Below are 26,228 nucleotides of genomic sequence, written 5' to 3' on the forward strand. Positions count from 1 at the left end.
GTTAGCTTCTGCTGTACAGTGACATGAACGAGCTATACGTATACATACATCCCATCCCTCGTGGACCTCCCTCCCACCCCACCCTCTATCCGACCACTCTATGTCATCACAGAGCACCAAGCTGAGCTTCTGTGCTGCACAGCAGCTGCCCGCTAGCTGTCTATTTCACACATGGTAGTGTGCGAATGTCACTCCTAGTCTCACAGTTCATCCCACCCTCCCCTTCCCCTGCTATGTTCACATGTTTCTTCTCTACGTCTGTCTCCCTCTTCCTGCCTTGGAAGTAGTTCATCAGTACCATTTTTCTAGATGCCACATACACGCGTTAATGTATATTTGTTTTTCTAACTTACTTCACTCTGTATGAGACTCCAGGTTCATTTAGGTCTCTACAAATGACCCTATTTTGCTTCTCTTAGTGGGATGAATAATATTCATTGTATATATGTACCCTATCTTCTTTCAAATCAACTTCTGATTGAACATTGACTATTTCCACAGAATAAGCTCAAACTGAAATCCCCTATCAAAACTGAAACAAAGCATCAAGACTGCTACAAGTAGTACCTTCAGAAGTTTAATAAATAACAATAGGAACTCATGAAATATCATCCAGTTTTTATGTATCAGGGTTCTTTATCAATTTAGTGTCTTACCTTTATTATTTTCTAGAAGTGCTCCTATTTGTTCATTATTTTTTGGCTTAGAAGACACTTTAAAATAATTTGCCAAAGTTCTGGGTGGAAGTGTTCGCTTTGGTCCACTACTTTGTGGTGATGGAGGAGGAATTTTTCTTGGTGATGTAACAACCTTCTTGGGGGAGCATAATTTTTCTGCCAAAAACAAACTACACTTAAAAACAAATATTCTAAAAATTAAACAGATGGCAAGATTGAGTTATCCACAGTATAATTCTACTCATACCAGTTAAAAAGAAAAGATATAAAAATTCTTTTTCATTCTTATAGTCAAATACTCTTTACACTCAAATATTACTGTATTGTTAGCCTATCAGTTGAGAAGATAAAGCCAATCATTTGGAAAAGATACTCTTTTCCATTTTGGAAGTAAATAATGTTCACAATCCCTCCATTCACTCTGTCTATATCTGCTAGAGGTCAAAAGAAGCTAGAGGGGCACTTCCCTGGTCATCCAGTGGTTAAGACTCCACTCTCCCAATGCAGGGGGCCTGGGTTCAATCCCAGGTCAGGGAACTAGATCCCACAGGGTGCAACTAAGCGTTCACATGCCACAGCTAAAGGCTGGAGGAAAACTGATACTGGTGTATACTGAGCACATTACATGTCTTCTAGTCCAACTTTGGTTTAGCCCACAGTCAATGATACTACAAGCAAGTGATAAGTTTTTCTAGATATGAAAGATGGATACAAAGTTAAAAACAAATGGCTGATGCCCACCTTTCAGAAGCCTGACAGCAGCCTGGTATTTATCCCAGAGCTTGCCCTTTGCTCCTCTCTAAGTACCCCAATTCAGCCTTTACATGCACTAGTGATTATCACACGGACTCAGAGCAGAATCTTCTTTACACACCAGTATATGTGCACATATCCATGACTGTGTCCTATTCTTTTTCTATACCCTCACCTTCAGACATCTTATATTTCTTGTGTATCATAGGTGTTTGAAAAAACAGAGGAAATTTTGAGCTTTGAAAAAAATTACCATAGATATCACTATCATGTCATAGAAATCAGACATTTTAACATCACAAGGGAAGAGGTATAATCTTAAAATAAAAAATATCTTAGTATCACTAAAAGTGGTATAACCAGTTGTTATGCATCTCTTGCTATGACACCACAGGAAGCGCAGCCCCGTCTGTGAATGTATACCAGCACCAAAACGGAAATGAATCTAATCAAGCCCACAGATCTAACTGCCAGTTTATAAGAAATACAAGGAAGAGGAATGTGTTAATTGATACCATGTAGATATAGTCAGCCAAATCCAGAATGTGAGACATTTTATGACCAATGTCCCATGTTCTTCAACAAACAAATAACATGAAGAGAAAGAGTGAGGGAGTTATTAAGAGAGATGAAAAGACACTTAAACATTAATCTAAGGTGTGGACTTTGTTTGAATCCTGATTTGAATGAACCATTTGAAACAACAGAAAACTGAAATCAGACTATGTATCAGATCAAATTAAGGTATGTGGTTAACTTTGTTAGTCTGGTTATGATATTGCAATTATGCTTTTAAAAAGTCCTTATCAGTTAGAGCTAAAGTATATATATACATGAGTAAAATTATGTGATGGTCATGAGATTTGTTTTAAAACATAAAACCCAACAAATATTTGAAAGGCACATATATAAGTAGGAAGAGATAAAATATGGCAAAATATTGATTATTAAAATTCTTTTCTTAAATTTTCATTTCTTAAAGGCTATGATTTGAAGAAAATAATTCACTTACTTGGTGACCTGCCGATATTGTAGCTATTAAAAAAGCAGGGTTTCTGTGAGTTGACACCTTGCTTGTCTACTTGATGAGACTGAGTAGCTTCCTTCAGCTGAGACAGAATTTGTCTACCACTGCGCTGAGAAGAGGCATTCACTTCAAATATCTAGAAGAAGAATACATGAAAAGGGGCAGAATGGTTTATATTTCTTTTCATTTCATTACATTAGTATCCACCCACTAGAGCTGTTACTAACTTTAAATCCAAGTTCCTGGGCACAAGCATATACCGCAGCAGTCTTCCCCACTCCTGTTGGCCCTGTTATAAGAACGGTATTGCAAAGGCGATTTTCTTCTTCGTCATCTGAACTGCCTTTGAAGTCTCTGCTATCCAACGAATCTGAAAAATCATTCAAACGCACATAAAACAATTGATGGGCAGCAGCTCTATCTCACCAAACCCGGTGACCAAACCCCACAACTTCCTGCTGATAAATGTTGGCAATTCAATGTACAAAAATGAGAAAACCAAACATATCAAATAAGAAGCCTCACAAAAGTGTTTAGCTAATCTAATTCTAAAAATGTTCAGTGAAATGCAAAAAAAACCTCAAAATACCTTCCTGTTTCTCGTCTCTTTTTCCCTTCAAATTCTGTCCTTCTTCCAATTCAGCTCTTCTTTTCCAGTCTTTCAACCAACTATCAAAAGAAAATGTATGTTAATAAAAATAAGTCACAGAATGTAGTTTTTAGACAATATGTTAAAATGGTTGTTGGGGGAAGGTACGGTATATTGTTACATTTTAAGAATTCCATGATGCTTTTGAATCAACTATATAGTAAAATAATTTTAAACTGGCATGAATATTTTAAAATGAAGTAATTTTGCCTAAATACTCAAGACTATATGTGCAAGGATATTCACTACAACACTGTTTAAATTAGTCTCCAAAAGGAAAAACTTAAAAAAGTGCATCGGTAGGGAAAAAGATACCTTATGGTATGGTCACATAAGAAACCAGTACAGAGAAACTCAGAAATGGAACAGACGATGACTTGAAAGATGTCTAATCACCATGCTATGAGTAGGAAGATTAAATTCTCATCTGGAGCTAGACCGCATGAGTTTAAATTGAGCTCCACCACTTTTCAGATGTGTGACCTCGTACAAGTAACTCAACCTCTCTAGGACTCATTCTTCTTGAGGAACAGTATTTACCCTCATAGGATCATTCTAAGGATCAAATGAGCTAAGAACTATCAAGTACTTAGAACAACGCCAATCTTAACGTGTTTATTATGATGGCTCCCAATTCCTTGTATGAAGTCCTTTGGGCAAGGTGAGTTTTAGAATTCAAGATTTCTCAGATATTAGAAATATAATTTGGAACATATACTACATATCACATAATATCTTTAGTGGGTCTGTGGCAGTACATCTATAATCACTGGGTATTTCTGGTTGGGACCGATAAAGACTATAAAGAACTTCTGTCATTGTTTAGTTGCTAAAGTTGTGTCCAGCTCTTTTCGACTCCATGGACAGCAGCCCTCTAGGCTCCTTTGTTCATGGAAAAGGCAGAAATCATGGGATTGCCCAGGCAAGAATACTAGAGTGGTTTGCCTTTTCCTTCTCCAGGGGATCTTCCCGACCCAGGGATCAAACCCGCATCTCCTGCACTGCAGGCAGATTCTTTACCTCTAAGCCACCAGGGAAGGTCATAATAAATATTTTGTATATAATAAAGTTAATAAACTTTCAATTTCCAGAACTCTTTGGAGGTAGGAATTGAAGACAAGGATTATGACCTAAGTTAGTAGTAATATGATCCTATCTGTTAGGAAGAGCAAATATATGCATTAATTTTTTCTGGAAGGTTTTATAAGACATCATTAATAGTAAGGAATAGAAACAGGAGAAAAGAGGTACATTTACTTTTCACTTTGGATTTTTAATTTTTAAGATTTTACCTTGTGATGTATAACTTTATAATTTCTAGCGTTGTGTTAGTCATTCACTCGTGTCTGACCCTTTGCGATCCCGTGGACAGTAGCCTGTCAGGCTCCTCTGTCCATGGATTCTCCAGGGAAGAATACTGGAGTGGGTAGCCACTCCCTTCTCCAGGGGATCTTCCTGACCCAGGGATCGAACCCGAGTCTCCTCCATTGTAGGCAGATTCTTTACCACTTGAGCCACCAGAGAAGCCCATAATTTCTAGATTTCAGTATAAATAAATAGTAAAACTAGATTCATAAACTATTTCTCAATTCCTTTATAAATTTTACCAACCTATGTAACTTTTTTATAGCTAGTTCATTGCCTATGAGTTCACTGGAGTTCTGAGGTTGATACTTTTCCGTCCAAAGCATGTCTTCAATTCCAGAATCTAGAGAAAAAAATATGTATTGAAGTATTTTGCTCCTTGACATAAACATATATTCTTATACATTTACATTATTGTTTCATGTAACAATAAGTATTTGTAGAAATGTTTATATTTATAAACTGCCAAAAAAGGCAATTTTAAAAACCTAACATTACATTGAAAATTCTTCTCATCAAAACTGTTCCCCTTAAAAGCTAACCACCATAACGTCTTATGACTATAAGATTTAAAGTAAGTAAGGTCGCTCAGTCGTGCAGGACTCTTTGTGACCCCGTGGACTGTAGCCCACCAGGCTTCTCTGTCCATGGGATTCTCCAGGCAAGAATACTGGAGTGGGTTGCCATTTCCTTCTCCAGGGGATCTTCCCAACCCAGGGATCGAACCCAAGTCTCCTGCTTTGCAGGCAGACACTTTAACCTCTGAGCCACCAGGGAGGAAGATTTAAAAGTATACATTAAAAATGTTACTCAAAAAAAAAAAAAGGAAAAAAAAAAAGTTACTCAAAGCACTCAGTTCAGTTCAGTCGCTGAGTCGTGTCCAACTCTTTGCCACCCCATGAACCACAGCAGAACGGGCCTCCCTGTCCATCACCAACTCCCGGAGTCCACCCAAACCCATGTCCATTGAGTCGGTAATGCCATCCAACCATCTCATCCTCTGTCGTCCCCTTCTCCTCTTGCCCTCAATCCTTCCCAGGGATTTTCCAATGAGTCAGCTCTTCGCATCAGATGGCCAAAGTATTGGAGCTTCAGCTTTAACATCAGTCCTTTCAATGAACACCCAGGACAGATCTCCTTTAGAATGGACTGGTTGGATCTCCTTGCAGTCCAAGGGACTCTCAAGAGTCTTCTCCAACACCACAGTTCAAAAAGCATCAATTCTTTGGCACTCAGCTTTCTTTATAGTCCAACTCTCACATCCATACATGACCACTGGAAAAACCATAGCCTTAACTAGACGGACTTTTGTTGGCAAAGTAATAATCTCTGCTTTTCAATATGCTGTCTAGGTTGGTCATAACTTCCCTTCCAAGGAGTAAGCGTCTTTTAATTTCACGGCTGCAATCACCATCTGCAGTGATTCTGGAGCCCAGAAAAACAAAGTCAGCCACTGTTTCCACATGTATTTGCCATGAAGTGATGGGACCGGATGCCATGATCTTTGTTTTCTGAATGTTGAGCTTTAAGCCAACTTTTTCACTCTCCACTTTCACTTTCATCAAGAGGCTCTTTAGTTCTTCTTCACTTTCTGTCATAAGGGTGGTGTCATCTGCATATCTGAGGTTATTGATATTTCTCCCGGCAATCTTGATTCCAGCTTGTGCTTCTTCCAGCCCAGCGTTTCTCATGATGTACTCTGCATAGAAGTTAAATAAGCAGGATGACAATATACAGCCTTGATGTACTCCTTTTCCTATTTGGAACCAGTCTGTTGTTCCATGTCCAGTTCTAACTGTTGCTTCCTGACCTGCATACAGGTTTCTCAAAAGGCAGATCAGGTGGTCTGGAATTCCCATCTCTTTCAGAATTTTCCACAGTTTCTTGTGATCCACACAGTCAAAGGCTTTGGCAGAGTCAATAAAACAGAAATAGATGTTTTTCTGGAACTCTCTTGCTTTTTCAACGATTCAGTGGATGTTGGCAATTTGATCTCTGGTTCCTCTGCCTTTTCTAAAACCAGCATGAACAACTGGAAGTTCACAGTTCATGTATTGCTAAAGCCTGGCTTGGAGAACTTTAAGCATTACTTAACTAGCGTGTGAGATGAGTAAAACTGTGCAGTAGTTTGAGCATTCTTTGGCATTGCCTTTCTTTAAGAAATGCAAATTATGAAAAATAATTTGTACTATAAGAAATCATCTAAAGGACAAATGTAGCATCCTTTTCACAAAGCCTCTTCTTAACCACTAAAAAGATACATTAGAACCTTCTATAAGGTCGGCCTGAGTAAATGGAGAGAGGCTACACTCCTGACAGAGAATACAACGTTGGGAAGATACCAGTTCCCTTCAAGTTAACCTACATACTAATGCAAAATCAAAATGCCCGTGGAATTTGTCAGGTAAAGGAATCTGCAGTTCATTTAGTGGAGCAATGGATGAATATAGTTTAAAAAAAATTATAGATGGATAGATCTAGGATTGTCATACTGAGTGAAGTCAGTCAGACACAGAAAGAAAAATATTATGTGATATTGCTTATATGCGGAATCTAAAAAAAGGGAACAAATGAACATTTTTACAAAACAGAAGCAGAATCACAGATGGAGGGAGGGATAAACTGGGAGATTGGGATTGACATATACACACTACTATACATAAAACAGATAACTAGTAAGAGTCGGCTATATAGCACAGCACTACTCAATACTCTGTAATGGCCCATATGGGAAAAGAAGCTAAAAGAAAGAACGCATATATGTGTATGTATAACTGATTCACTTTGCTGCATACCTGAAACTAACACAACGTTGTACATCAAGTATACTTCAATTAAAAAAAAGACAGACTTGCTGTACAGATGATCAAAACATACTCTACATGAATAAATTAGTCAGTTCAATAGAATACTCCAGATACGCTAGATAACCAAATGGGACTATGTCAGAAAAATCAGTGGAACAGGTGTAAAATAATAGGTAGAGTGTGATCCCAAGTTTTAAAAAAGGCATACGTATTTAAGGAAGCACAGAAAAATCAACGGCCAAACAGAAATCTGTTAAATGTGGCTTATCTGTAAGACCCTAATCAGTGAGGCTTCCTCGTCTTATTTTGTTTGAATGGTGCAATGAGCATACATTAAAAAAGAGGGGCAAAATGAGAAAAACAAGCAAACAAAAAACGTCTAGGACCAGAAGGAGAAAAGAATCTAATTTACCTGGAATGGAGGACACTTCTGATGAAGACTTTTTGTCATCATCTACTATCAGAATATCAGGATCTTCTACTGTTGTTTCCACTTTACACCTTGTACTCAAAGCTGTTTGTTTCTTCCTGGATGTTTTAGGAAACAAACCTTTGGAAGAATCTAGCTTTATCCCACTGGAGTTGTTTCTTTTGTCAAGTTCTTCTGGTTTCCCATTTATCTTTCTTGGACTTTCTAAATATTCATTTGGTTTCCTTCTTTTGGATTTATGATTTTCCGTTTCCACTCGTTTCCTTTTGGTTTCTTTTCGGCTAACAATGGGCTCAAGTTGTGGACTTTCTATTTGGGAAATTATAGAAATGCACGTGCTTACCAATCAACAAAAAACTATTTTTATTACCCAATAATCTTAATACCACTTCAAAATATCCAATAGCCTTATTACTATGAAATGAAAAGCCAAGAATCAAATATTGCATGCTGAAAGTTAGTTGCTATCTTGTTATTTAGACTGCCTTTTGTACAGGCTATAAAAACTACCTAATCTAAGACTTTCCTTAAATAAAATATTAGTATTTTAACATAATTAAAGCTGTTTTGGGGTTGGCCACTCTGTAAGCCAGCAGAGGCCAACAATGCATCACATAAGATGCTTTACTTTAGTTGAACAAACCTCACTGTCAACCACAAGAAAAGTTCTCTCAGTGCTGAGCACTTCCAAGAGTTAATAGCTAACCTCAGCATTTTCAAAACTGTAATGTTAATGGAAATGACAGTAATTATCACTAACCTTGTTTACAATGACACTCAGAAAGTACCTGGTGCTCAGTTCGCTTTTTTAGAAGCAAAGAGAAGTATTTCCTCAAAGGAAATCTGGGATTTGACCACCTAATTTCCTCCAACAAAAGATTTCTTACTTCTTCAGTCAAATCTTTCCTTTTCCCCATAAACTGCAATAAAAAACCAAATGTTCAATTAAACTCACATTCTAATAATATTAATCAGAATACTACCAATTATTTTCTGTTTATAAGTCTACGTCAGGGTAGAATTAACCTTAGTCACTAAATACAACCCTTGACGGCAAAGCTGCATTTGCATAGCTTTAGAAGGACTTAGTTCATATTTTTATTGTTCTTTTTTAAACGAATTGTATTTTATACATTTATTAGAGTATAATTTTGACTGACAAAGTACCTAAATGTGCTATACAATCTAATATTCTTTTGAAACTGGCTATCATTAACTCTTAAAATGTTTTTAAAGTTCTCAGAATTTAAAAGGATTTGTATTTCAATTGGGATTTATTTTTTAAAATTGGACTCTAGGAAGAGATGATCTTTAGGCTCCAATAGTAGACACGTAAAATTTTTTCCCTCTGAAAAATGTGAAGGAAACATCCTATAAGTTGACTGCTCTCATACTTACCCCAACAGTGGAATTATTACTTTTCGAATTTGAATTCAATGTTGAAAATTCACCAAGAGCCATAACACATTTTGAGAGATCTATTACTTTAGTATTTAGTTCTTTAAGTTTAGTTAAGAGAGGACAAGTGGGTGGTTTCAAATGCCACAAATGGCACCCTAAAGAAAAACAGAAAAATAACGTTAATTACCTTCATTCTTCCTATTCTTATCCATTTACCAAATGCCAAGTCAACAAACACAAAAAGACTCAACAACTACACAGTTAACACAAAAGTATCAAAATTCAAAGGAGTACACAGAAACAAAATCCTCACTTGTAACAAACACAATTAATAAAAATTACCTAGTCTTCCCTCCCAATTGTTAAAAATAAGCAAATATTAGCACATTTCTCATTTTTTTAAATCAACCTTGCTACTCAGGTTAAAAATTTCAGGGGCAATTAGCATCCTGAAATCCAGATTCTGTTCCTAGCTGACCATGGGCATGATCCTAAGGAAAAGTATAACTAATTTCTATAGTTGAACATACTATTAGAAAATGCTTTATAAAACTGAGCTGGTGAAGGTAACAAGAAAGGTTTCATCCACTGAATGGCCATAGCAGAACTGAGAGAAAAGGGAAAGTAGAATATTTTAGAAAGGCTGGCTGGGAACTTCTCCATACAACAGAGAAAAGACAGGCTAAATAAAACTCAAAAACCGTGAAGGTCAGAAACATAAAAGAAAAAGAAACGAGAACAGAACATAGTGAACATTTCATGAGTAGAGGGATTACACCAAACCAAACCACAAAGCCAGCTGAGAAGAACATAACTGTTTTTGCCCTGACAAAAAGCACTAGGTAGGAACAACAATAGGGGGCTTCCTGGGTGGCTCAGACAGTAAAGAGTCTGCCTGCAGTGCAGGAGACCCCGGTGATCCCTGGGCTGGGAAGATCTGCAGAAGGAATGGCTACCCATTCCAGTATTCTTGCCTCTGAATTCCATGGACAGAGTCCATGGGATCACAAACAGTCAGACACGACTGAAGTGACTAACACTTTTCAGGAACAACAACAAAGCAAAGATAGAAGGCTTTGTATATCATCAGTACTTATAAAAACTAAATAGGTAAAGTAAGACTGTGGTTACCAGAACACGTGAATCCACAGAGAATTAGACCAAGATCAAGTTAACACCATCCTACGGCTTGTGTAAACATCTTGCTCTAGAGTGCGGTACATGTGAAGGTAGAGAGAGCTAGAACAGTGGAGCACGGCTCCCTGTTACCACTCCAGATGGTTCACAAGATACTTGTGTGGTACCAAACAGAACAAGCTGTTACAGCAAGGAGGCAGACAGATTTCTCTTAAACAGTGAGCTGCAGACTGGACAGACAGGGATGGAGTTCCTCTCAGAAACTCTTACAAGATGATCTGTGCACAGACAGGCTCAGGTTTCAAGAACACAGCGCCTCTCTGGACAGCATTCACTTCAGCTCTACACACGTGCCTGCCCTCCCCTGGCATCAGGGCTAAGGGCTTCAGCTTTCCTGCCCCACCCCCTTTCTCAGCCCAAGGCTGCAGCAGAGAGGATGCGGTAGTGCTGGTTTAGTTGCTCAGTCGTGTCCGACTCTTCGTGACTCCATGGACTGTAGCCCACCAGGCTCCTCTGTTGATGGGATTTCCCAGGAAGAGAGAGGATAAAAAGCTACTTTAAATTCACATAAGAATTATACCTGAACCTTTGTCTCACCTAAAACCCACTTACATAGTTTCATATTGCTGCTTTTAACGTTTAAAAATATCTCATAATAATAAACTCACCATGGTCTTTTTGCTGAACATGAACGACTCTCTGGAAACTGGAGCTCACTGCATTGTACACATCTAACACAGCAGCTTTCTTTGCAATTTGTCGTTTCAACAAATCTGGCAAACCGCTCATGAGGAAGTCACGCTTTGCTTTAAACTGCACATCACAATCCTGAGACTTTTCAGATGCATCTTGGCTTTTAAGAAAATAATGTGAGAAAAGGACAGCTAAGATTATAAACACTTAAAAATACACTATAAGATAAATATTTCTTAATTTTATGTGAAAAAAATTTAATCAGCTCCCTGAGATGTTAACTGGTCAAATTCTTTTTCTGCTTATCGTAAAAAGGAAAGTCTAGTCAATGTTAAAACATTAAGTAATAAGTATATACAGAAAAAAAATGTATTGAAGAACATCCACCAAAATGTTAACAGGCTATCTTCGAATGGTAGGTGAGTTTTTTTTTCCTGTCTTTTGTCTTCCTTTTTTTTTTTTTAACATACATTTATAGTATAATCAGATAAAATCAGTGCCACATTTCTAGAAATTAATAGAAGAACTTTTAAGTTTCCAACAGTAGGAACCATAGGGCCCTCATTATTGATGTCTCAGTTTCACCTGGCTTATCACGTATTGCTAACCCTAAGACTCCTGACTCACGCAGGACGGTGGAGACAGGCTAGAGGAGGATGGGGGATGGGAAGGCCGAGGGGAGAGAGTGGTGTTGACGTACCATGGCAGGCTCCTACATGAATGTTTGTAACAGTTCAAACTATTTACTTAATAGGGGTGCATATGAATATATGCATATTATACCTGAATAAAGTTGACTTAAAAAATATGCGTATATGTTGTGTACCAAGCAAGTGCACTGAGGCACAAAATAACATATAGCGTTTATGTGATGTTCGGAAACAGACGAAAAATAACCAATGGCAACAGAAATAACTAACTAATGGTAACAGCAACCAGAATAGTGACAACCTTTTGTTCTGGTGGTGGTAGGGATACAGAAAAAGAAAAAGTAAACCAATCGGGAGTAAAAGAAAGATGTAATATCCAGCTATAACATACTTGTCAAAACTGTGTGCTTAAAATATGTGCATATAACAATAGGCAATTATTCCTCAATAAAACTGAAACAGGAAAAAAAAGAAAAAATAACCTGAACTCATGTCCCTAAACCTGGTCTTCTTCCATTGTGCAACCCACTGGCCCAGATCAGAACTTAGGTGTCATCTTTCCATATTCAACTCTTAATTAATCATAATTAATTAGAACCCAGGTCTCCAGCATTGCAGGTGGATTCTTTACCAGCTGAGCCACCAGGGACGCCCAAGAATACTGGAGTGGGTAGCCGATCCCTTCTCTAGCGGATATTCCCGATCCAGGAATCAAACCAGCGTTTCCTGCATCGCAGGCAGAGTCTTTACCAACTGAGTTATCAGGGAAGCCCAATTAATCATAAAGGGTTCTTAAATTTATCTCCTAGGGAATTCCCTGGTGGTCCAGTGGGTAGGACTTCACGCTTTCACTACCAAGGGCACAGGTTCAATTCCTGGTGGGGGAACTAAAACCCCACAAGCCACATGGTGTGGCAGAAAATAAACAAATAAATGTAACTCCTAAAATCTTTCGTACATCCTCTCCAATACTTGAGTCCACACTTTCATTATCTCTCACCAGGACTCCTATATCTACTCTAATCCTTCCTCCATCCCATTCTCTGTACAACAGCCAAATTAATCCAGCAGTCAGATTAAACTTTCAAAATTCAAATGCTTGTTTCCATTCATGTTTAAAACCCTGACTGCTTCTCATTGCTCTTAGCATAGTGACAAAATCCATTCATGTGTCCTAAAGGTCCTACCCACATGGGCTGGTACCACCTCTCCAGCATAATCTCACACTCCGCTCACTGTGCTCAAGTCACAGGGACATTCCTTCAACTTCCTGTATTTACCATGCTCCTTGCAGTCACAGGGACTCTAGATGGTCCCTCTGGATGGACCACTGCTCCTCCCCAATGAGCTCCTGCTCATCCTTCAGTTCAGGCATCATTTCCTCAGTGAATCCTTTCTTAACCAGACCAAATCTACTTAATAGAACTTTGTACCTCTCCTTAGCACAACTCCAATTCTTCACTTGTTGGCTCAATTAATGCTTAATCAGATTGTCTTTCCTCTAAAGTGTAAGCCTCAAGAAGACAGTGTGTGTGTGCTAAGTCGCTCTGTTGTGTCCTAATCTTTGCGACCCTATGGACTGTAGCCTTCCAGGTTCCTCTGTCCATGGGATTCTCCAGGCAAGAACACTGGAGTGGGGTGCCATTTCCTTCTCTAGGGGAAATTCCTGACCCAGGAATCAAACCTGAGTCTCTTACGTCTCCTGCATTGGCAGACAGTTTCTTTACCAGTCAAGAGGATGGGGAATGTGTCTTACTTCCATTGATATTCTAGTACCAAACACAGTGCCTGGTACATAAGGGATATTTAAATATTTACTAGGTTCATAAATCAGCTTTTTGGTATTTTTGGTTTGCCTATTTATTTTTCCATTAGCGTGTCTACAGATGGCCACAAAATGTTTGCAAAAGATCAAGATCTTCAAATTGCAGTTGTAGCAATGTCAACATTGTCATCTTTTAAAATGGACTTATTAAAGCTTCATATGATAGTTTAAATCTTTCTCATCAAAGTAAATGAATACAAAATACATTCCATAGAATATTTTGGCATTTTAAAATCTGTATCAGACTGACCTGCTTTCATCAAAACCAAGGGCGGGATCAGCTGTCTTCTGAGTCTTTCTAGTAAGAAATAAAGGCGCGACTTTCACTTTTCCTTAGAAAAATAAATACTTAGGTTAGTATCAAGGCTTATCATCTCCACTTACCTTCAATTACTTTCAGAACTCTTTAAAAATTTTTTTAACTAAAATTTTTCTATACAATGAGTTGGTCTCTCAACCTGGCAATATCAATATCAGAATTTACTGGGGAGGTTTTTTTTAAGTTACAGATTCCCACAACCCACCTCTAGAGACTCTTGGTCAGTAATGTCTAGGAAAGGACCTAAAAATTTAACATTTTTTTAAATTTACCCAGATGATTTTGATGATCAGTCAGCTTTCAGAATCACTAAGTTAACTGAGGCTAAAAAGATACAAAGAAATGCAATCACTTAAAATATACTCACTTACTCTTTGTAAAACTCTTTACTAACTACACTATAACTTCACTCATTTACTCATCAAAATAGAAATATTTAATATAATTAAAAGGTTATAAGACAAGAAATTTAAATTAAAATTCAGAACTAAATAATCCCCCTCAAACCTCCTAATGTTCACCATTGATATTATCAAATCTGATTACCAGGGACATTTTTAGGAGCCTTGTTATGTTTTTTTCCTAACACATCATTCAAACACTGAAGTTTCTTCTGATTTTTCTCAGGATGCTTTACAGGAGGAGGACTTGAACTTATTATTATTACAGAGTCCTAAGATGGAATAAGAAAAAAAATTTTTAATAACATAGTTAATGTTATTACAATTTCAAAAAGATTATAGTGCTAGAAGTCATAGACAAGAAGATCACATGAGCAATTCCATACATCTCCCTGTCAGAAACTATTTGATACAAAAAATACATGATATGAATGGCAGTAGCCTGTGCTTACAGCATACAAGTTCACATGATCAAAAAGAAGATTTACTATGATCACAGTTTTCTTTTTTAAAAAAGCAACTAACAAACTATATTCCAGAAAAAAGAATCAATACAACCAAGCTATAAAAATTCTAGCTATCCCCTTTCAGAACTATATATCCTAGAAAAATATTAGATGAAGTTTGAGAAGTACTCATATGGTCAGTATATATCTCTGAGTATCTACTATGTACAGGCAAGAGCAGACACTTGAAACACGGACAAATGAAACTCTAGCGATGGCATCAAGGTTAGAACCAGGGTTTAGGGGACAGAGGGAGAGCTAATTTACGAGTGGACAGTTTAACGTCCAACAACTGATGGACGTTAGTTGTGGTATTTCCGTATACCACGTGGTATTTCTGTATAATGGGGTATTATTTGGCAATAAAAAGAGAGAAAACACTAATGCTACAACATGGATGAACCTTTGAAACATTATGCTAAATGAGAGAAGCCAGATACAATAGACCATATATAGTATTATATGTGATAATATATCATTTGTATTAAATGTCCAGAGCAGACAAACCTATACGGTTTGGCTAGGGCTGAGGGAAGGGAGATTGGGAGGTGACAGCTAAGGACGATGGGGGTTCTTTTGGAGGTATTAAAATGTTCTAAAATTGACTGTGGTGATGGATGCACAACTCTATGACTGAATTGCATACTTTAAACAGTAAACTATACGATATGAAAATTATATCTCTCTAATAAAGCTATATGTCTCTATAAAAAATTGTTGTTGTTGTTGTAGTTTTTAAAAAACAGAAGATGGTGGCATTTAGCAGATCTTAAAATCTAAGTAGGAATTCCTCCAGTAGGACTGAGTACCTAATACACATTTCAAGCTGAAACTACAAACTGAAAAGAGTTAAAACTGTACCCTTTGGAGAGAAATGAATAATTTAGTAAGACAGAGTGCAAAGTGTGTATTTGAGGAAGAGGGTTGTTTTGAGGAAAGGTAGGAGCTAGTTCTGTCTATGAAGGGTCTTGAATGACTTGATGAGGATTCAGATTGTATTCTGTGGGCAAAAGAGAGCCAAAGTCAAAGAATGGAAAATTATATTCTTCCTACCACTTCAAGGCTTCCTACAAGTACTCTCTCTTATAATTTTATAATGGTTTCCTTCTCTCATTTCAAACAGAAGAGAACAAAATTTATACCACTAAATATCTGTAATACTTACTTCTGTTTCTGATCTTTCAGGAAGCGTCTGATGTCTAGACGAACGTCTTAAAGGTGTCACTACTTCTTCAGTAGATTTTGACTTACTAATATGCAAAGCTTTTGCTTTTTCGATCAATTGTTTTGCTTTTGATACATTTTTTGAAGCACGGCTTACCTAAAAACAAATGTGAAATAATAATTTAGGTTTCTGGCAAATTATATTTAATAATAGAAAAAACAGAAAAGACAAAACTTTAGAGGCAGTAAAAAGACAGGTGGTTGTCAGGGGAAAAGGAAGGGATGAATAGGCAGAGCACAGAGGATTGTTAAGGCAGCAAAACTACTCTGGATGGTACTATTATTATAATGGTGGATACATGTCAGTATACATTTATCTAAACCCACAGATTATGCAACACCAAGAGTAAGCCTTAACTTAAACTATGGGGACTTCCTTGGTGGCGGAATGGATAAGAATCTGCCTGCCAATGCAGGGGACATGGGTTCGAGCCCTGGTCCAAGAAGATTCTACATGCCACGGAACAACTAAGCCCATTCCCACAACTGCTGAAGCCAGAGCTCTAGAGCCTGGGCCCCACAAGAGAATGCTGGGCACCGCAACAAGAAGTAGGCCCCACTTGCTGCAACTAGACACAGCTCTTGCAAAGTAAGTCCTAAATAAATAAATAAATGTTTTTTGGAAAGACTTAAAAATAAATAAACCATGGACCTTGGGTGATAATGATGTATCAATGTAAGTTCATCAATGATAACAAATGCACTATTCTGATATTGATAATGGGGGAGGCTTTGCCTGTGTGGCAGCATAGGGTATATGGGAAACCTGTACCTTTAGCTCAGTTTTTCTATGAGCCTGAAAGTGCTCTAAAAACTGAAATCCACTAAATATATACATAATGGAAAAATATAATCACAGATCACACCAAATACAGGACCAAAAAAATGCCTATTCACATTTTACCATGGAAATGAAATTAAAATGTGTCTAATTATACTTGGTTTGCCTTCATTTGTTTACTTGAAATCTATCCAGATAAATATAATTACATTTGTTAAAAAACACCCAGAAAGATGACCGTATATAAAAATTAAAAAAAAAAAAAAAAAGATGTCTGTATAGATTGGAATGGTTGGTTATTTCCATCTTCATGGCATCTTTTCTTTGTTTTTAGTCACTTTTAGGCTGAATCCTCTGGAGAGAAATTGAAAGGGCAGTAGGCATAGAAAAGAGCAAAGTCTACCCTGCAGGTCTGGCTCTGTCACTGATGTACTAAGCCACTCTGTGTATTCAAATATTATCTTCCAGATTATGTTTTCCATATTTTGAGTTTTACAAGGTTTTACATTTGTATTAAAAACATATTGCAAACAAGCTATAAAACAGTTTACATTATACGATCTCTTTTAAAAATGACATATCTGTTTAAGCACAGGAAAAAGTCTGGACTAATAAACTTGTAACTATTAAAAGTGGGTTACCCTTACAGAATAAGAGAGAAAAAAATTTAAAAAGTTTTCACTTTTATATGTATATACTACTGTGCTTTTTAAACAAACGTTTGGTATTTCTTCAAAACTTTTAAAATGTTTTTTAAAAAATGTTAAAGAGAATAGGCATAAAAAAATAAAGAACAGGCATGGGTATTCAGTACATAAGGAGGTTAGGAATGTTAGGGATTTGCTTACAGGAGTAGAGTGATAGATATCTGTTGTTCTGGTAGCAAAATTTTTGACAGGCTGGTGATAAACCTTAGGGTAATAATCCAGCTTAATCTAAATTAACAACTCCATCACTGAACCAGTTAACAAAGAGATCTGTTTTAGTAAATGCTTGGGAAAAAAATACACGTGCATTTTGGCAAGTTCTACTATTACTTGAAATTTTTTTTTTTTCGTAATAAGTTATTTTTCTGATAAAAGTTTTTAAAAGTTCTTATTTATAGAAAAACAGAAAAATGAAGAAAATTAAAATCAACCATAATCCTATCACCTCAAAAAATAGTCGTTTCCAATACCCTCCTTTGTGACCGAGCTGCCTGTCCTCCCAGCTCTTACTTACTCCTACTACAACAGGAACTTCCGTCCTGACAGTTCTCTACTTTCTTCCTATTTATCAGCTTCTGGTAGCCCTCTTCCCCTGCCCCCAGCTTAAAATGCACTGTGTATCACTTCAACTCTCAAAAATGTTCAACTCTCAAAAACCTTCTTTGGAACCACTGTCCTTCAAAAGAGGGCTAAATATTTACTTCATGAGATTAATGGTACGAGTACCAAGCATAATACCTGAAATGTGATAAGCTATCAAAAAAAAAAAAGACAGTTGTTAAAGAAAAACAAAGGAGATACCAACTTTCTGTGGCAAGGGCTTTCTCCCAAGAATTACATTAGAATTACCCTGGTAGCTTTTTAGACCCCCACACACACTTGTATCTATTCACCCAAGGGAGAATCCAATTCTCTCAGGGAGGGGATAAGCAGTCTATTTTACAAAAGCAGCTAAACTATTCCTACACATTTTCCATTCAGGATAGTGGTAGTGGTTTTCAACTGGGGGTGATTTTTCCCTCCAGGGGATATTTAGTAATGTCTGGAGATATTTTTGGTTGCCAATGCTGGGCAAGTTGGACTGCCACTGGCATCTCATGTGTAGACGCCAGGGTTACTGTTAAACACCCCATAATGCATGAGACAGTCCCCCACAACAAAGAATTATCCAGCCCATAATGTCAACAGTACCAGGGTTGAGAGACCCCACTTTTTAGCCTCTACTCTAGAGAAATAAAACAAAAATTCAATCATGCTTATTTCTGTAACCAGCCTTAAGGAAAATGATTGGAATATAATTGTGATTAAGAACACCTTTTCTGGGACTTTCCTGGTGGTCTAGTGGCTGAAACGTTGCACTCCCAATGCAGGGGGTGGAGGTTCAACCCCTAGTCGGGGAACTAGATCTCCCATGCCACAGCTAAGAGTTTGCACGCTCCAACTAAAGACAGCACATGCTGCAACCAAGACCTGGACAAGCCTAAATAAATAGATAAATTAATAAATTAAAAAAAAAAGAACACCTTTTCTAAGTAAACTACACGGTCTTCATCAATTGCTTTCATCTCACAATAAGATATATTGATCTTTTAATAAGCTAACTCACGGAGTGAATAGTCAAAAATAGTAAAGGGTTGTAGTTAACATAAACCAGTCTATGAATTACGTGAATCTTCTTTTGGCGTATCACTTCCAAAAGTAGTGGTGGTTGTTTTAGAAAACAGAATACCACTTACAGGACTCCCTAATATTTCAATTACCTTTCTAGTCTGAGTTTCAAAATCTTCATCAGCAGCTTCAGATTTCTTAGACCTTTTCTTAGATTTTTTTGGAGTACTAATTCTGGTGAATTTCATTCTGAAAGCAAGCCAGAAAGATATTGACAAATATTTTTATGATTATAACGTCTAAGAATTTCAATTAAATATAGTAAACAACTAGCTAGAGCTCTAATTTCTAGACAGTTCTGAAGTAGAAAACAAAAAAAATCAAACCCTCCATTAGTTTCAAGTTACTGGTTCAAATGTAAGCCAAACTCAATGTTAAACTCTTAGAAAACATAAAGCTTCTTTTGTAAATCCTAAGTTTTCCAGAAAATTAGTCCCTAAGATCTTTCATATCTTCCCTGATAGCTCAGTTGGTAAAGAATCTGCTTGCAATGCAGGAGACACCAGTTCCATCCCTGGGTCAGGAAGATCCCCTGGAGAAGGGGTAGGCTACCTGGTCCAATACTCTTGGGCTTCCCTTGTGGCTCAGCTGGTAAAGAATCCGCCTGCAATGTGGGAGACCTGGGTTCGATCCCTGAGTTGGGAAGATCTCCTGGAGAAGGGAAAGGCTACTCACACCAGCATTCTGGCCTGGAGAATTCTATGGACTACAGTCCATGGGGTCACAGAGACAGACAGGACTGAGCAACTTTCACTCAACTTCACTTCAAAAATCTTACATTAGCCAGAACCAGCATGCAAGTATATATCTCATAGTATACGGCTCAGTTTACCTAAAGTTCTATAACTTATTTTTAATCTCATGTTTGCTAAATGCACAGAATTCTTATTTGAAGGATATTCCTCCAGGAATTAGCAACTATGATAAACAAGAGTGTAAAGCTCATCTAAAATACATCCAGAATTCCTCTGAAAGCATGCATGACTTTAAGTATGGAAAATAAGCAACATTTTTGAAACCCTGTTTTCTTTTTCTTATAAATAAGCTGTGTTCTAGGGGGAAAAAAAACACCAAACTACTCTCCAGTGCTTGACATCTTTTCCTTCGAATCTAATAACTTACACAGAATATTCAGAACCTGAGAACAAAACAGAACTTTTACCTAATAGGACTCTCTGAATCAGAAGGTATTGTTATTAATTCCGCTGTATATAAGCGATGCTTCTCTGATAAGCTGGCTGCTTTTGGAGTAGAAGCTTTGACCGGACTATCGTCTTGCGCATCTTCAGAATCAGTACCTCGAACGATTATTGTGGCAGGCGTGCTGCTACTTCTTACAGATCTTCTGCTTGATTTGGGTGTAGAAACATTTCCCAAGCTATCTTCAGTCTCAGCTTTAGATTGTATAACCTTATCCTTAACTGGTAAGCTGGTTTTTTTTGAAGACTTATTATTACACAGAGAGGAAATCTTTAGAGGGTCATCATTTGCTGTACGTTCACAAACAAGGCTTTCACTGTTCAATAATGTGCTGTTTTTGAAAAGTTCTGTTTTCTTTTGTCTTAAACTCATTCTAAGACTGTTTTGATTTTGCTTCTCTTTAAAGGAAAGAGTTGTTTCTTTTTCCTGAGTATTTCCCTCTCTATTTTCAGCTGGAATACCAACAGTCTCTAACACTTTTTTATTCTTTTTCTTCAGTGTTTTACTTTTCTTCTTAGGAAAACTCCCTTTATCAGTGTGGGGCTGTGAACTGCCAGGATTTGAAACCATTTGGATATTAGGATTTTCCATGACTTTTTTAGAATGATTATCTCTTTCTTCCTCATTTAAAGATTTTTCATTGAGCTCTTTCTGCTTATCAGAAGACTTTTTGACTCCATTTTTAAGTGTATCTGATACTGGCTGCCTAAATGCTTTCATAAACTGTTGTCTTTCTTCTAGAGTGCATTTAGGTTTCACAGCATCAGAGCTTCCAGCTTCCAACACCGCCAATTCTAGTTCTTCCTCATGTATAACAACGTTAGATTTTCTTTTCTGAACTGCCTGTTCATTCTCAGGATCAGAAAGACTACTTTCCATTTCCACCTGCTTTTGTTTCAAGAAAATGGAGGGTATTTTTCCTGTCTTTTTTGGGGGGATAGGGTGAACTTGCGCGAGAACAGTGACTGTCTTAAAGCGGGTCTGCTGGGAAATTTCATAGGTTTCAAGGTCACTCACAGAACCACTTCTGACTGTATCCTCAACAGTTTCAGAAGGAATACAAATTGACACTGTAGAGTCTGGTGTCTGCTCCACTTCATTTTCCTTGTGACTTTTTAAAAATTCCTCATATGAGACAGTTATTGTACTATCTTTTAATGGGACTATTTCAGTTATTTGATCTCTAGGCTCAGCATCATTTACAGTACTTTTGATTTCATTAGTTAGGGAAGGCCTTATCTGTTTACTGTTGTTACCATCTTTTTTAAGGAAATTTAGTTCCTCTGCTAAGGATAAGCTTTCAGATAGATCTATGACCTCTCTGTGCTTCCTTTTTCTCAGTGTTCTGCGATCTTTTTTTGAGGGCCCATGTTTAGGATTTACTCTCTTAGAACTTTTTCTGGAGGTCACAGTGCTTGATTGCTTTTTGAGACTTTGAATACTTTCTGCAAGTACCTCGACATGTTTCTTGTCAAGTAAAGCGGAAGTAGTACTTTCCACAAAATCATTATCTAAACTACAGTCTTCTTTGCTCTCATCACTGTTAATTTCAATTGGAGTTTTATGTTCAGTTTTAATACTACTTAGTCGATGAGATAAACTTAGTCTCTTTCTTCTCTTCTTACACTGCGTATTTGAGAGCATTTCCAAACAGTCTTTGCCACTGTCAGCAGGCAATGGTGTGGATGGCTTTGTCTTGCACTTTTTTGTTGTCTGAGTCTTCTCATTTGTGAATGAAGTCTTTCTAAAGTAATCCAGAATATTATTGGATTTGGGTGGAGAGAAAACCCTGTCTCCAGTCTTCCCCACGGGTGATAAATACTTTGTGATTGTTCTGCAAGAAGTTCTGTCATCGTCTTTCCTTCGCTTCTTGCATGCCTATCAATTTAAAAGAAGAAAAAAGCCCTTATTTCAAGCAAAATACTATAAAGTTTAAACATGGATTTATTATTTTATGTAATGGAATTAAAAAAAAAGAAGGCTTCCTTACTTGATAAACATGATATATTAGGAAGAAAAAGAACTTTAAACTTAAACCTACAATCAAATCTCAATGTCACAGTGAGTTACACAATTATAACTTGTGTACTTTACTGTATGTATACTTCAATAGAAAGTTTCAAGGACACTATATTTGTGTACAAATACATTAATTACTGCTGGCCTCTGTTCATTTAATAACCTTCAAATAGTACCACACACTCCAACAGAATTTGCAATAAACATGTTACATACAAACACATAAAGTCTGACCCATGATAGGAACTTTATAAATAGTTTCCATTTCCTTTATGGTTTTTTAGCTAAAAGTAAACAAATTATTCTATTTCGAAGAAACAGGTACACAGGGAACAAGCCTAGGATTCCAAAATTTACTAATTAAGCAAAAATTATAGTGGGCACTTACTACAAATAAATAAGATTTTCCAGTATTTTAATATGCTGTTAAAACAAAAAAAGATGCTTGCTCCTTGGAAGAAAAGCTATGACCAACCTAGACAGCACATGAAAAAGCAAAGACATTACTTTGCTGACAAAGGTCTGTCTAGTCAAAGCTATGGTTTCTCCAGTAGTCATGTATGGATGTAAGAGTTGGACTATAAAGAAAGCTGAGAGCCAAAGAATGGATGCTTTTGACTATGGTGTTGGAGAAGACTCTTGAGAGTCCCTTGGACTGCAAGGAGATCAAACCAGTCAATCCTAAAGGAAATCAGTCCTGAATATTCATTGGAAGGACTGATGCTGAAACTAAAACACCAGCACTTTGGAGTTTTACCCGGATGCTGGGAAAGACTGAAGGCGGGAGGAGAATGGGACAACAGAGGATGAGGTGGTTGGATGGCACCACCGATTCGATGGACATGGGTTTGAGCAAGCTCTAGGAGTTGCCGATGGACAGGGAAACCTGGAGTGCTGCAGTCCATGGGGTCGCAGAGTCAGACATGACTGACCGACTGAACTGAACTGATTAAAACAGTTACTGCCTGACTCCTACACTATTCATTGCCCTTATAAAAAAACTCCATCAGTCTTTGCCCTTATTAAAAAACTCCATCAGTCTTTTTGTTATTTTTAATTTCCTTCAGTTCATTTGTTAGAATAAACTTGCCAGAATAACAAGGAAACCTTTTTTTAAAAAACATAAGTAATCGAGAAATTATACTTCTGGAAAATGTACATGTATTATAAAGCTATCATGATTAAAGCATAGCACTGATGCACGAATAGGCAACTGAACAGAACCGATTAGAAAACCAGAAAAAGACTTAGATATTTAAGAATTGGCATATGATAACAATAGCACTCAAGTCACTGGGCAAAGAAGTAGTTAACAGAAACTATTGGGGCCAATTTCTAACCCTTTGGATAAATATAAGGCAAAATAAATTACAGACAGATTAAAATTTTACCTCTTAAAATGAAGAGATACATGTATTAGAAGAAAATGCTAGTGGTTGTTAGTATTACTATCCTGAAATGGTATCAGAGGCGGTATACCATGGGCTCTGGAGTTAGGCAGATCTAAGTTCAAGTGCTGGTTCTGTCATCTACTAGTGTGGAACCTTAAGCAAATTATTTTTAATTTTCTAATTTACTTCTTCTAACCTAATTTAGATGGTTGGATGGCATCACTGACTCAATGGATGTGAGTTTGAGCAAACACAGGGAGATAGTGAAGGACAGGGAAGCCTGGCATGCTGCAATTCATGGGGCCACAAAGAGTCAGACACAATTTAATGACTGAACAACAACAACCTAGTTTAACTTACTTTTAATTACTACTTAATCTCTCATCCACAGAATACAGATAATAACACCTCATCACAGAGTTGATATACCCTTCCAATACTGAACAGTAAATATTACTGTGAAATAACCCTCTAAGCCGGGCAGCAAAAACAGAAACTGTAACAAAAAGATGGGAAAACTGCCCAAACAAAAAGCAAGAACTGTGTGATTCCAGTATTAAAAGTTCTTTTTCACACCTAAGACAAGCAGAGCAAGTGCCTTGATTTAGCAAACAAGCACCAGCATAACACCTAATAACAAGTAGACAACAGAACTCAATTCTAAACAGAAAGAGTCCCAGTTACATAAGTGACTATACATCTTGGCTCACTTCAAGGACATACATACAGTGCATACGTACGGCAGACAGAATGCGAGCCTGAGATGAAAAGGTGTAAAAATATAGCAACCATCCACTTTAAGATGCTACTTCACTACTTCATGGTGTTAGAAGCTCTTTATAACAACTGCTAGTACATTTCACTGAAACTTGATGAACACAATAGAATAACAGTATGGCAAGGTGGGACTTCTAACTGCAGTATTTTAAGCTATAGAAGAATGAGAAAGTGATTTTTAAATGAAGGGTTCTGTTTGACTCCTGTAGTGACAATCTAATCGGTATTCCCAGAGCAGATGGATTTGGGTGGACAAGTAGAACTCAAAGATTCTTTTCAATGTTAAAGTTATCTGCTTCCTTATCATGAACTCAAACTAGACCATAGGATCCTTCATGACACTAACCAAGTCCAAAACAGCCAGTTTCAACATTTCAGGATCTGGTCCTTAACTAGGCATCCTGAAGTCCCCGCAAACATCTCACAGTCCTAACGTTTGTCAGGACCTATCACGTCTTCAAGAAATGATACACCCCAGCAGTTGTTGCACACAATGTCACAACTCTGTGAGGCCTCACCAGGTCCCTCCTTTGCCCTCATAGATCCTAAACTGGGATCACTCCTCACAAACGGAGATATCCAAGCTCACCTCAATCTCGTACTCCTTCACCAGAGGGGGAGCAGCTGTCGCCGCCATGGCCAGGACCCCCACCATGCTCCCTCCTTTCCGGAATACCAGTTCCTAGGACCTTGAGCGGCCCTGCCCGGCTTGTCGGGAGGCCATGGAGGCGGCCGACTCCAGCAGGAGCGAGGACCTGGGCCGCGGGGTCCACCTCGGACTCCCCCGCGCCCACGGCCCGGGGTGGTCGCAGAGGCTGGGCCCAGCTCAGCCGAGTCGAACGCGGGAAGAGGCGGTAAGAAAGCGCGGGCAGCGAGAACCCTCGGGCGTGGTTGGTGAGCGTGGGGTGCCCCCGAGGCGGGAGCTCCAGTCCTATGTGATCGGGGCTGGGGGTCCTGCGGGAAAAGCAGGTCGAACGCAGAACCAACCCCTGGGCTTCGGAGGGAGTTCTTGTCAATTGGGTTTTCGCGCCGACTGGAGCGCAGGGGGCGGAGCTTAGGTTGCTTCCGGACGCTGCGCGGACGGTGCGCCCAGAGGGCCAAAATACTTCTTTGCCAAACCTGCGGGAGGCGGGACTGTTTGATCGAGAATCTAAAAGTACCGGGGAGTTTGCCGATTTCAAACTTCTAACGCCCAGTTTCACGAATGAGGATGTGCTTTGACTAAGTCACTTGGTGGCAAAATTAAAACCGTATACTTTTTTTTGGCCGCCTGTGGGATCTTAGTTACCCCGCCAAGAATTGAACCGGCATCCTCAGTAGTGAAAACGCGGAGTCCCAACCACTGGTTTAGGCCAGGAATTCCCTAAACCCCTATATTTTGATGCCCCAGATTAGCCCCTATTTAAAAGTGAAAATTCGAGAAATATCGAAAAAGGAATAATGATTGATTACACTCCTCTCACAGGAACTAAAAGGTTATTTTGGCAAGCGTCCTACCTCTAGACACGCCCACTTGGGGGTCCAAGATTTCTACTTTCTACTCTTTTTTTTTTTTCTCTACTCTTTTTTTTTTCAGTTTTTTTCCTATTTATTTTGTGTGTGTGTGTGTGTGTGTCTCTTCGACTTTTTAGTCCTAATTGAACTCATTTATTCCAGTGGATTTTGTCCGCGCGAGCAGCTACGAGCCCGCGGTTATCGCCTCAGCAGGCTGGCATGTGTCCGAATTGTCCCTGGGTACCAATGGCACCCCACTCCAGTACTCTTGCCTGGAAAATCCCATGGACGGAGGAGCCTGGAAAGCTGCGGTCCATGGGGTCGCTG

General features: G+C 38.1%; 1 protein-coding gene across 2 annotated transcripts in view; it reads right to left on the reverse strand.

Moving 5' to 3' along the window:
• The window catches only part of ATAD5 (ATPase family AAA domain containing 5), a 36,875-nt gene extending 11,416 nt beyond the window's left edge, over positions 1 to 25,459 (reverse strand). The window contains exons 1-15 of one of the 2 annotated variants that reach the window (XM_019982203.2): positions 24,997 to 25,459; positions 20,183 to 22,098; positions 19,113 to 19,209; positions 15,806 to 15,961; positions 14,280 to 14,406; positions 13,665 to 13,746; positions 10,915 to 11,099; positions 9,107 to 9,264; positions 8,469 to 8,628; positions 7,691 to 8,017; positions 4,718 to 4,814; positions 3,047 to 3,126; positions 2,685 to 2,827; positions 2,443 to 2,593; positions 657 to 833 (exon numbers count right to left, since the gene is read on the reverse strand). In XM_019982203.2, the coding sequence (XP_019837762.2) occupies positions 657 to 833; positions 2,443 to 2,593; positions 2,685 to 2,827; positions 3,047 to 3,126; positions 4,718 to 4,814; positions 7,691 to 8,017; positions 8,469 to 8,628; positions 9,107 to 9,264; positions 10,915 to 11,099; positions 13,665 to 13,746; positions 14,280 to 14,406; positions 15,806 to 15,961; positions 19,113 to 19,209; positions 20,183 to 22,098; positions 24,997 to 25,062 (3,922 nt within the window). In that variant the 5' untranslated portion in view covers positions 25,063 to 25,459. The remainder of the gene's footprint in view (positions 1 to 656; positions 834 to 2,442; positions 2,594 to 2,684; positions 2,828 to 3,046; positions 3,127 to 4,717; positions 4,815 to 7,690; positions 8,018 to 8,468; positions 8,629 to 9,106; positions 9,265 to 10,914; positions 11,100 to 13,664; positions 13,747 to 14,279; positions 14,407 to 15,805; positions 15,962 to 19,112; positions 19,210 to 20,182; positions 22,099 to 24,996) is intronic. The other variant, XM_019982202.2, reaches the window with a different exon arrangement.
• Between the last annotated feature and the right edge of the window lie 769 nt (positions 25,460 to 26,228).

The sequence above is a fragment of the Bos indicus genome, chromosome 19, assembly GCF_029378745.1.
Source record: "Bos indicus isolate NIAB-ARS_2022 breed Sahiwal x Tharparkar chromosome 19, NIAB-ARS_B.indTharparkar_mat_pri_1.0, whole genome shotgun sequence".
NCBI lineage: Eukaryota > Metazoa > Chordata > Mammalia > Artiodactyla > Bovidae > Bos > Bos indicus.